General features: G+C 46.7%; 1 protein-coding gene across 2 annotated transcripts in view; it reads left to right on the top strand.

Annotated features, from left to right (window-relative positions):
* Positions 1-12,043, top strand: part of SCAMP4 (secretory carrier membrane protein 4) — an 80,662-nt gene extending 68,619 nt beyond the window's left edge. For both annotated transcript variants that reach the window (XM_082253810.1, XM_082253809.1), the window contains exons 5-7: positions 1,750-1,851; positions 2,454-2,571; positions 11,684-12,043. In XM_082253810.1, the coding sequence (XP_082109936.1) occupies positions 1,750-1,851; positions 2,454-2,571; positions 11,684-11,851 (388 nt within the window). In that variant the 3' untranslated portion in view covers positions 11,852-12,043. The remainder of the gene's footprint in view (positions 1-1,749; positions 1,852-2,453; positions 2,572-11,683) is intronic.
* Positions 12,044-12,158: the final 115 nt, after the last annotated feature.

Genomic DNA, 12,158 nt, shown 5'->3' with positions numbered 1-12,158 from the left:
TTTTTTTTTTTTTTTTTTACTCCAATGAGCTGCAGGCCAGGTCACATAAATAAAAAGGTGGGCTGCAGGGTGGGAATGACTCGGGTCGTTGTTCCCTGCCTGGAATTAAAAATAAGGCCATGTCCATCAAAAGATCATTTTTTAGTGAGTAATACAGTGCATCTGGAAAGTAGTCACAGCGTTTTACTTTTTCCACATTTTGTTATGTTACAGCCTTATTCCAAAATTGATTAAATTAATTATTTTCCTCAAAATTCTACAAACAATATCCCATAATGACAATGTGAAAGAGGTTTGTTTGAAATCTTTGCAAATTTATTAAAAATAAAAAATCCCATGTACATAAGTATTCATAGCCTTGCTCAATACTTTGTTGAAGCAACCTTGGCACCAATTAAAGCCTCAAGTCTTTTTTCAGTATGATGCTACTAGCTTGGCACACTTGGGGGAATGTCTGTGCACAACCATTTTCAGATCTCTCCAGAGATGTTCAAGTATGGGCTCTGACTGGGCCACTCAAGGACATTCACAGAGTTGTCCCGTAACCACTCCTTTTTATCTTGGATGTGTGCTTAGGGTTGTTGTCCTGTTGGAAGATGAACCTTCACCCCAGTCTGAGGTCCAGAGCGCTTTGGAGCAGGTTTTCATGAAGGATGTCTCTGTACATTGCTGCATTATTCTTTCCCTCGATCCTGACTAGTCTCCCAGGTCCTGCCGCTGAAAAACATCCCCGCAGCATGATGCTGCCACTTCCATGCTTTGCTGTAGGGATGGTATTGGCAGGGTGATGAGCACCCTGCCATTCAGACCAATGAGTTCAACCAGAGAATTATGGTCTGAGAGTCCTTCAGATGGCTTTTGGCAAACTACAGGCAGGCTGTCATGTGCCTTTTTACTGAAGAGTGGCTTCCGTCTGGCCACTCTACCATACAGGCCTGATTGATGGAGTGCTGCAGAGGTGTTTGTTATTATGGAAGGTTCAGAGCTCTGTCAGAGTGACCATCGGGTTCTTGGTCACCTCCATGACTAAGGCTCTTCTCCTCCAATTGCTCAGTTTGCTTGGGGCGGCCCGCTCTAGGAAGAGTCCTGGTGGTTCCAAACTTTTTTCATTTACTGTCTATTGGGGGCCACTGTGCTCATTGGGAGAAATCGTAGAATTTTTTCTTTACACTTCCCCAGATCTATGCCTCAAAACAATCCTATCTTGGAGGTCTACATATAATTCCTTGGACTTCATGGCTTGGCTTGCGCTCTGACATGCACTGTTAACTGTGGGGCCTTATATAGACAGGTGTGTGCCTTTCCAAATCATGTACAATCAACTGAGTTTACTACAGGTGGACTCCAGTCAAGTTGTAGAAATCTCTCAGGGATGATCAGTGGAAACAGGACGCGCTTAAGCTTAATTTTGAGTGTCATGGCAAAGGCTGTGAATACTTATGTATATGTGATTTTTTAAGATAAATTTGCAAAGATTTCAAACAAACTTCTTTCACGTTCTCATTATGGGGTGGGTATTGTTTGTAGAATTTTTAGGAAAATAATGAAATTTCCATTTTGGAATAAGGCTGTATCATAACAAATTGTGGAAAAAGAGAAGCGCTGTGAATACTTTCCAGATGCACTGTAGATATGTTGGATTTGTAAGATTGCAGGAAAAATATATGCAGATGTTGACTTGTTTTTAAGAGGTCAGTTCATTCAAGTAATTAACAGGAAATTCTTAATGTATTTGTTGATTCTCCTTAGGTCTGACAGCTCATTCAACTTCATGACTTTCTTTTTCATATGCGGAGTGCAGTTTGTCCTATCTGTTGTTCAGGCCATCGGTATCTCTGGATGGGGTGCTTGGTGAGAATCTTAATAATTAAAAAAAAAAAACCCTGATATATAACTAATCCATGTGGCAAATTTTCTAGTTGTTAAAACTCAATAAGGGCAGCTTTACACTGCTGCGTGGGTGCAGTGCAATGAACACCACGGTTTTGGTGCTGGGATTAGCTGCTTATTGCCATAGACTTCTATTATGTCCCACGGTTTCAGTGCATTTTCTGAAAGCTCATCAAAGTCCTGTATACAGGACTTCCATCACAAAGTATAAAACTGACATCATGATCTAATTACCAGCAGCTATAAGAATCTTGTTTAACTGACTTATGGTTATTCGTATAAATTCTGTATTTCATCTGACAGGTTTTACTGTAACTCCATGGATTGCAGATGCTATTTTATAGTCAAGGGCACGCATGCCATGGCATTTTTTTAAATCTATACAATATTTTTCAGATGCTGCTTGTATTGCTTGCACCATGCTACAAAAATAAAAAAAAAAACATAATAAAAAGCTAGTGCTGTTTTTCATGATATATTATGTAGAGTATGGAAATTAATTTTATATTTACTTATTACTTATATTTACTTTTTTTTTCTTTTTTTTTTTTTTAACTTTGAAGTGGATGGCTGGCTGCAGTGTCATTTTTTAGCTACAATGTAGGGGCTGCCATAGTGATGCTTTTCCCAGCTGTGATGTTTACCGTTAGTGCGATTGCAACTGCTCTAGCATTGATCAAGGTGAGCAAATAATATTTCATGCTAATATTTATTTTTTAAAGTATTCTGTGTCAGTGTTGGCAACTTTAAAGCAAAGTCCACCTTTTGAGAAGTAATCCAAATATTTTTGCAGAATAAAAATGTGCATTTATTTTTTCCTACAGGAGGTGCAAAACATTGCACCCATGATCAATAGATCTCACGTGCAGTGTCAGGCTCCTGCATACTCTCTCTCTCCAGCTTTTTGCCTATACCTCCATGTGGGCTTTCAGTTACAAAGCTGAAGGAAGAGTAAATGGACTATGAGGGAGCTCATTAGCACCCTTGTAGTCCATTGAGAGCTACAAGCCCATCTGCCGTGATGGAAGAAAGAAAATGTAGTTTTCTCTTACGTCCTCTGACAGTCGCCTCCCACTCATACAGTCTTCACTTATGGGTATTGACCTCTTATCCACAGGAGCAAGCTAGGAATAAGACTTGTTAAAACACAAAACAATTTGCATAGACACACCGGTAGGGGGCTGTCCCTCTGGTCCAATACCCCCCTGCTATCAGCATTCCCAACTCAGTTTGTCTTTTGCCTAGTTAGGAGTAAGATAGGCTTCCCTTGGCTGGGGCTACAGTCTCAGCCTTTTCTTAATTTTTATTTCTGCTAAGTGTTTTTTCTTTACACTGATAGCTTTTTATTTGATCCTGCGCTTAGTTAGTCAGACTTCGGAAGACTGCAGCGTTTGCGGAGCTGGGAATAGGACTGGTTGTAGTAGAGCCTTATGGAATCCCAGCCCGCCATCGAGCGTTTAGCAGGCTATGCGTACGCCCTGGCCTCGCAAACGACCTGTCCCTGTCATCAGGGACGAAGCCCGCAAAGTGGCCACTTCGCAAGGATGTCTCAACTGCGGTACGCCGTGTGTTGCTAGAATCCTGTTTGGCTGACGGCACCCCCGCCGCCTGGGGTGGGAGGCTTCCCGTCGCAGAGAGGCACCCACACCTTCGCTGGATCGGTAAGTACCATGCTACCACCTCTGTCTGTGACATTGTATGTCCGGGGGTGTATGTGGGGCCTCTGTCTAGGGGATGGCAGTCTACTTGGAGTCTGTGTGTCCGGGTCCCGCGTGTTCCTCCCGGTCCCTGCGGGGGCGCTGTTGCGGCCAGGTCGCACTGTGGGGGGTTGTGGGGGTCCCTGAGCCCCTCGGTTATGTTTGGTGAAACCTTTTGGGGGTGCAGGCATGCTTGTGGGGGCCGCTGCGGTACAAAATCGCTGGGCCGCCATTTTGGGTGTGGGCAGGCTGTTCTGGCTTCACTATGGGCATTCAGCAGCCATTTTCCCTTGTAGTGTGTTCGCGCCCTTCGGGCGCCATCTTAGTGTGGGCAATGTATTTGTACATGTGCTCGGCAACCATTTTCCCGGAGCCTCCCCATTACTTTACATTGGCAATCATTTTTCCTTGGCTCAAGTCCTATTTTTGGCCTCTAGCGGTGTGAAATCATTTCCTTTCTTCAGACAATCTAATTGAGCTGCAAGCGTGGTAATTGTACAGCTACACTTCTGGGGGCTTTTTCTGCTGTTTTTCAGGGGATATTATTTTGCTGTCAGTTATTTTCCTCACTGTGTGGTATCTCAGGCTAGTCCTCATTGCGGTGCATTGCGGTGGGATTTGCCGCTATCGCGGATTTAAAAAAAAAATGTTATGGAGTCCCAGGACAGCAAATTCCCCCCAGCTCTGGTGGAGGGTTCAGGTACTCCTCAATCCTCTGCGATGGGCTCCCTTACTGCTGCACTTGTGACTTTAGCGTCCAAAGTGGATCTGTTGATGTCTGAGCGGGCTTCTAAGAAAAGGCCTAGGCTTTCTCATTCTTCTGATTCAGAGCTAGATATGGTTGCCATGGACAGTGTACCCCCTGAAGGGTCTCAGTCCTCTCAGTCGGAAGGGGAGGCGGAGGATGAGGAGGGGGACGACTCCCCCCCCCCCCCCCCCCCCCGGGACGGCCAGAGAGCGCGCGGCTATGTCTGCGCTTATTAGTTCTGTTAAAGATACACTACATTTAGAGGATGAGCCCCACCTGCCGGGTAAGCGGTGTTTAGGGACCCTACGGATAGGCGGGTGGAGTCTTACTTTTCACTCCTATATGGTGGCGGGTTCTTTGATGAAACCTATTTTCGCCTCTGTGATGGTCTCTCAGGCTGTGGTAGAGTGGGCCAAGGTGCTCAGACGCACCCTTGTGGCTGATTCCACCCCTCCTGCTACTTTGGAGATGGTGGACCAAATTATTCAGGCTGTTCTATACCTGTGTGACGCGGCCTTGGATGAGGCCCCTTTAGTCTCACGACTATCTGCTGTCGCAGTCATAATCCGTCGTATGGTATGGCTGAAGAGCTGGTCGGCTGACTAGACTTCCAGGAAGACTGTGTCTGACATCCCTTATGCAGGGAATCGCCTTTTAGAGGCAAGGGAGTCCCCAAAAGTCTTTGCCTGATCCAAACAAAATTTTCTATGTTAATTGGGATGTGGCACACTTTTTACTTCTCAAAAAATACCCTTTTTAGCGATCAGAGTACTGCTATCTGAAGGCGCCTTATTTGTTTTGACTCCCTGGACGACTTGGTTAAGGGGGTCACTGGGGGCAAAAGCACTCTGCTGCCTCAAGCACCCAAGGGTAAGTTTTTCCGCGGTAAGCGGGGCCCTTTCTTTAAACCTAATCAGGGGTCCTTTCGTTCCTTCAAGGCACAGGACAAGGGCAAATCCTTCAAAGGCGCTGGTGGCCAGAAGAAGCCTTGGGCGGGCAAGTCAAAAGCTGCCCACGCTGGCACGACGGCCCAGTCCGCCTGGACCCGAAGGGGCGCCCTCACCCGTTTCAGGGGTGGGGGGACGTCTGCGCGGTTTTCCCGAACCTTGGATGTCCCGGATTCAGGACAGGTGGGTTCAGGAACTCATTCGGTCAGGGTACAAGATTGAATTCCTATCGCGGACAGGTTCTTTCCCTCAAATCTTCATTTGACCCCAGATCGTTTACAAGATCTTCAACGGGCGGTTCAGGATCTCACCGCCCAGGGGGTGATCGTCCCGGTGCGTCATCGGGACAGATTTCGGGGGTTTTAATCAAATCTGTTCACAGTGCCCAGAAAGGAGGGCAAGGTGCGTCCGATTCTGGACTTGAAATCTCTGAACCGCTTCGTGCGGGTTCAAAGATTCCGTATGGAATCCCTTCGTTCAATAATAGCCTCTCTGAGCCCGGGAGATTTCCTGGCTTCAATCGACCTCAGGGATGCGTATCTACACATCCCCATATTCGAGGGTCATCAGAGGTACCTCCGGTTCGCAATCGCGGAGGAACACTATCAGTTTGTGGCATTGCCCTTCGGTCTCGCTTCGGCTCCGAGGGTGTTTACCAAAGTGTTGGCTCCTGTCCTGGCCCTGTTGTGGGCGCAGGGGATTGGGATCCTGGGTTATCTGGACGATCTCCCGTTAAGATGGAGTTCCAGTCCAATTCTGTTACGCGATCTGTCAACCACGGTTCAGACGCTCCAGGAGTTCGGGTGGACCATCAACTTTCAGAAGTCGACATTGTCCCCTTCTGTTCGTCTCCCTTACTTGGGGATGGTCCTGGACTCCGCTCATGCAAAAGTTTTTCTGCCGGAGGACAAACTCCGGACTCTACAGAACGAGGTCAGGTCCCTCAGGGACAACGAATCCTCATCACTCAGGACCAGCATGCGGTCCCTGGGATTGATGGTGTCAGCCTTCGAGGCGATACTGTTTGCACAGTTCCACACACACGATCTCTCCAAGCAGAGATCCTGGCCAGGTGGGACAGGTATCCTCATTCCTTGGAACGGAGGATATCTTTGAGTCACCAAGTCAGAGAGGATCTTCTGTGGTGGCTCCAGTCTCCGGCTCTGACGGAGGGGAAATCCTTCCGGCCCTTGTTGTGGACGGTGATCACCACGGACGCCAGCCTGTCGGGCTGGGGTGGCGTTCTGGGCACTCCTCCCTGCCGATAAATATCTTGGAACTGCAAGCGATCAGACTATGCTACTCCGTTGGTCGGATTGTCTTCGGGGTCGCTCTGTGCATGTGCAGATGGACAACGCAACTGCAGTGGCTTACATCAATCACCAAGGGGGCACCAGGAGTGCCCAGGCGGCCCAGGAAGTGACCAAAATTCTGTCTTGGGCTGAGACGCAGGTCCCGGCGATTTCGGCAGTTCATATTCCGGGTGTGGAGAACTGGCCGGCCGATTATCTGAGCCGCCAGACCCTAGATCAGGGGGAATGGTCCTTACACCCGGAGGTGTTTCAGATGTGTGCACGTTGGGGATCCCCGGATGTGGATCTGTTTACGTCTCGTCTAAACAACAAGGTGGGAAGGTTCGTGGCAAGAACGCGCGATCCTCTGGCAGACGCCTCGGATGCGCTGGTGGTGTCTTGGAATCAGTATCGACTGATTTATGCCTCCCCCCCCCCCCCCCGATTCAGTTGTTGTCCAGGTTCCTTCGAAGGTTGGTCTCGGAACCGAAGTTGGTGATTCTGGTGGCCCCGGACTGGCCGTGCCGGTCTTGGTACGCGGACATCATGCAACTGGTCATCGAGCCTCCCTGGCGGCTCCCGTTACGAGACGATCTGCTGTCTCAGGGGCCGATCTTCCATCCTGCTTTACAGTCACTGGCTTTAACAGCGTGGCTGTTGAAAGCCAGGTCCTGAGAGATTGGGGTCTCGTCGGCGGTCATCCCTACCCTACTCAAGGCTAGGAAGGCCTCGTCCGGTAAGATTTATTACTTATGTACTTAGAAGGCTTATTTTGCCTGGTGTGAATCATGAGGTTTCCATCCTCGCTCCTTTTCGGTGGCGAGGGTGTTAGCCTTCCTGCAATCTGGAGTGGACCAGTGTCTTTCGCTTACCACTATTAAGGGTCAGTTGTCTGAACTGGCAATCCTTTTCCAGCGCCCTTTGGCGTCAAACTCTTTGATACGCACCTTTATTCAAGGGGTGCGTCATCTGGCTCCCCCACAGAGAGCGCCTTTGCCTCCTTGGGACCTGAATTTAGTCCTGTCCGTTTTTTGCAACGTCCTCCATTTGAGAACATCAGGGAGATTCCTCTGCCTGTGCTGTCACGGAAGGTTGTCATGGAAGGTTGCCTTTCTGGTGGCGATCACATCTGCCCGCAGAGTGTCGGAGTTGGCGGCCCTGTCCTGCCGCTCCCCTTACCTGGTTGTTCATAGGGATAAGGTGGTCTTGCGACTTCCCCAATCTTTCCTTCCTAAGTTGGTATCCGATTTTCATCTTAACGAGGACATTGTCTTACCTTTGCTGTGTGCGAATCCTAAACATCCTAAGGAGTTTGCCTTGCATTCCTTGGATGTGGTCCGGGGCGATCAGGGTGTACCTGTCGTCTACTGAATCCTTCCGGAAGTCGGATTCTCTTTGTCCTTCCTGAGGGCCCTCGGAAGGGTATGGCTGCGTCTGCGGCAACCATTTTGAAATGGATCAGACAGACGATAGTACAGGCCTATTCAATTAGGGAATGGGTTCCACCCTTCCCTGTCAAGGCGCACTCTACCAGAGCGGTGAGTGCGTCATGGGCCTTCCGTCATCAAGCATCGGTGGCCCAGGTGTGCAAGGCAGCGACTTGGTCGTCCGTGCACACCTTTTCAAAATTTTACAAACTTGATGTTTTGGCATCGGCAGATGCCTCCTTTGGCCGCAAAGTTCTGTGTGCGGCAGTACCTTGAAGGGGATATGGCGTTAGTCTGTCCCCGCCTGTTGGGGGTTGTTTTCCCCTTTGTTGATTTTGCTTTCCTGGGTTTGTTTGCTCCTGTTGAGCGAGCTTTTCTGTTACCCAGCGTTTTTGCCTTTCTTATTCAGATAAGGTTCCTTTCTCTGACCTGGGTGCTGCGTTGCCTTTGTGACGGTTGCGCTTCCCACCCCTCATTTCTACACTGCTTTGGGACATCCCATAAGTGAAGACTGTATGAGTGGGCGGCGACTGTCAGAGGACGTAAGAGAAAACTGAATTTTGTAAGAACTTACCGTAAAATTTCTTTCTCTGAGTCCTCTGACAGTCCCCGCTCCTCTTTTGTGGGGTTCTTGGACTATTTACTGCTTGCTACCAAACTGAGTTGGGAATGCTGCTAGCAGGGGGGTATTGGACCAGAGGGACAGCCCCCTACAGGTGTGTCTATGCAAATTGTTTTGTGTTTTAACAAGTCTTATGCCTAGCTTGCTCCTGCGGATAAGAGGTCAATACCCATAAGTGAAGACTGTATGAGTGGGCGGTGTCTGTCAGAGGACTCAGAGAAAGGAATTTTACGGTAAGTTCTCACAAAAATTCAGTTTTCCCTATGAATGAATGACATGACTGTGCAGGCAAGGCCCATCACAGGTGTGCCACTCTTAAAATGTGACAGCAGGTGCAGGGGTAGTATCCCTTGCCCGCTGTCACAGTGGAAGGGGAATAAAGTGGTAAGCAGGGCACCAGCTGGAACATGTTTCATGTTACACCCTAAATACTGGTGTAACATGTTCTAAGGGAACTTATTATTTAACCACTTGCCCTATGGGCACTTTTATCCTCTTCCTGCCCAGGCCAGTTTTCAGCTTTAAGGGCTGTCGCACTTGCATCACTGCACCCAAACAAACGTGTTTTTTTTTTTTTTTTTTTTTTTTATGTTGAATATTTTTATAAAAATTATTTCAAGTAGTAACAAATAAGGGAGAAGGAACAGGTAAAATCAGAACAACAAAGGGAAACAAAATCATAGAGTGCAACAATGTAGCCAGTAGTACAAGGGTGCAATAGTGCAGACCAACTTTAAACCTGCAAGGTAAAACATGCACAACGTTAACAAACCCGTGGATACAAATGGTACAATATCCCATAGATTGGAGCCACTAGCATCCGCTCTCGAACAGGCCCACGGCCGACCTGCCTAAACACCCCAAATGGGTGCAAACTGTGTCCAGGCGGTGGGGGGGGGGGGGGGGTTGGGCACTCTGAGATCTAAGTGTCAGTGGACCTCCATGTTTATGGGAGGGCAAGTATTCAAGTCAGCAGTTGATAATCATGGCACTGAAAGAAGATGAAGAAAAGGAGGGGGGATACTCTTTGGTGGTAAGGCCATACAGTCTAGCAGAGCTTGAGGCCTTTAGCGGCACTAGGGTGTAACAACCAGTGGACCCATCTTTTGCTAAAGATAGGCATTCTATGGTCTTTATTGGCTAATAATTTCTCAAATTGGCATTGGGTTCCAGTGAGTTCCTGTACATTTGGTGACGCAGGTGACTTCCAATGGTGGGTGATGGTAAGTCTAGCCGCGAACAAGATATGCAGTACTACAGTTTGATACCGGGGAGGACTAGAATCGATTCCCAAGTTCAATAGTGCTAGGGCAGGCAGGACTGAGAAGTTCGAGCCCAGAATTTCTCCAATCAAGGCCCCCACCGCTATCCAGAACGGTTGAATAATAGCACAGTCCCAAAGGATATGGTACAAAGTACCTTTTATTATTGCAACGTCTCCAGCACAGTTCGCTGGAGGAGGTATAGATTTTAGAGAGCCTGTGGGGCGTTAGGTACCACCCGTGGTATATTTTTCAGAAATTGTTCCCAATGATCAACACATTTAGACAATTTATAATTGATTGTGATGGCCTTATGCCATTGCAAATCCGTAAAGGATACTTTGAGTTCAGATTCCCATTTAGCCCTGCTTATTCCTTTTTGAAGTTGCTTGGGCAGTCATATACAAGTCATAAAAGGAGATGCCCCGCGTAATTGGCTTGACGCGGCCTGGATAACTGAAAAGCAAACTTGTTAGTGTTGTGAAAATGGCGAATTTGTGCAGTTTTATAGCCATCAGCCGGGTGGGAGCTATCTTTAACGCTTTGCCAGAAATTATGACCTCTCTTTTTTCAATCCAATATCGAAAAGAATGTGATGATACATTCGTAAGCTCCTAACGGGATATCTAGAGCACTCCTATTTAGACTCTGATGGCGGATGGTAAGCATAGACTGCCAAGCATCCAAAGTAACTTTGATGATAGGATGTTGAATTTGGTGTGTCAAGGAGGACAGGAATGAGGCGGCTAATAGACAAACGTTGTTTTTTGTTTTTTTCCACACAAATAGAGCTTTCGTCTGGTCGTATTTAATCACTACTGGGTTTTTTATTCCTTTTTTGCTAAATGAAATTAAAACCAAAAACTTTTATAGTTTTGTTATAAAATTTTGCAAACAGGTAATTTTTCTCCTTCACTGATGAGGCTGCACTGATGGGCACTGTTGGGATTGCACTGATAATCAGGATGCTGATAATCAGTGCCCTGATTTATCAGTGTGCATGTCCCTTTTAGAGAAGCAGGTTATCGGCTCTCTTCTCCTCATGCTGATAACCGGCTTCTATTTACATCTGTGATCCGCTGTGATTGGACACAGCGGATCTTTTGGTATAGGGCAACTGATTGGCTCTTTACCTAAATCTCTAATCAGAAGTGTCCTTCAATCTCTAATCAGAAGTGTCCTTCAAACACTCTAATCATAAAGCGTGCCGCCCACGCCCCACAGCGTGCACACTTATGGGAGGCCGCCATATGACTGTCCCCCCAGAACTAGCTGTCAGCACTGTAGCAGTCATTCAGCTGTAGCGTGGTCTGCAAGTGGTAAAGAATTTTCTATTGGAATGTAAAACCAGACTGAAAGTGCTGTAGAGGAATCACAAGACATTGATTTTGTTTATAGAATTGCAAGTGTCTACCTGATAGTACACAACAGTTTGCATTAGGGATTACCAATGTCTTTGTCACAACAGGACCCTGTGATTATGTATTTGTTCAACAGCTTGAGGTAAGGTAGGGGATTATAATTTAGTTTATGTAATGTTTAATTCCTTTAATATTTAAACCTTATACCACTCACTTTCAGTTTCCTGCCCAAAATTATTATTCTGAAGTTTCTACAGTCAGTCCATAGGTAACACTTGACAAACAGAGCAGGAGAAGAATGGGAGAATGTGTGCAAATGGTGTTCATTGTAGGGATTTATGATGCCAACCAAAGAGCACAAAAATGTATGAGATACTTGAAAAATATGATTTTCTTTGGAAGTATTTTATATATGTGGATTTCTTTTTTTCTTAAAGGTGCACAGACTGTACAGAAATGCTGGTTGTAGCTTCCGGAAAGCCCAAGATGAGTGGGTCTCTGGGACCTGGAAGAGTCCACCTACCCATGGGGAACAGTACTCTGGGCCCAGTCTACCCCAGTACCCTACAGTGCCAAATTATCCTGCAGAACGACAGTGGCCATAAACTTTTGTAGCCTTTTTTTTAGCTTCTGCGTTTCCAGTGGAGAGTTCTAACAAACCTACAGTGACCAAGATTCATCAGTGTGAAGATACCACAGCATCTGGCTCCTTTAGACTAGTTATTCCATATTCTAATTAGCCAGACCTACTATTCTAATTGGTAATATAAATGTTACACCCTTAGCCAAAAATAAAATTGTTAAAGTGTTACTAAACTAACAACAGTAAAATCAGTCTGTTTATGCTGTAGAGCATGCTTGTTATACTCACTGTGGAACCTAAGGGGTTAAAAAAAAAAAAAGAAAACTGTT

The sequence above is a fragment of the Pelophylax lessonae genome (assembly GCF_965119305.1).
Source record: "Pelophylax lessonae genome assembly, chromosome: 1".
NCBI classification, from domain to species: domain Eukaryota; kingdom Metazoa; phylum Chordata; class Amphibia; order Anura; family Ranidae; genus Pelophylax; species Pelophylax lessonae.
Note: the sequence above shows the minus strand (reverse complement) of the source record. Positions and strands in the feature narration are given on the sequence as shown.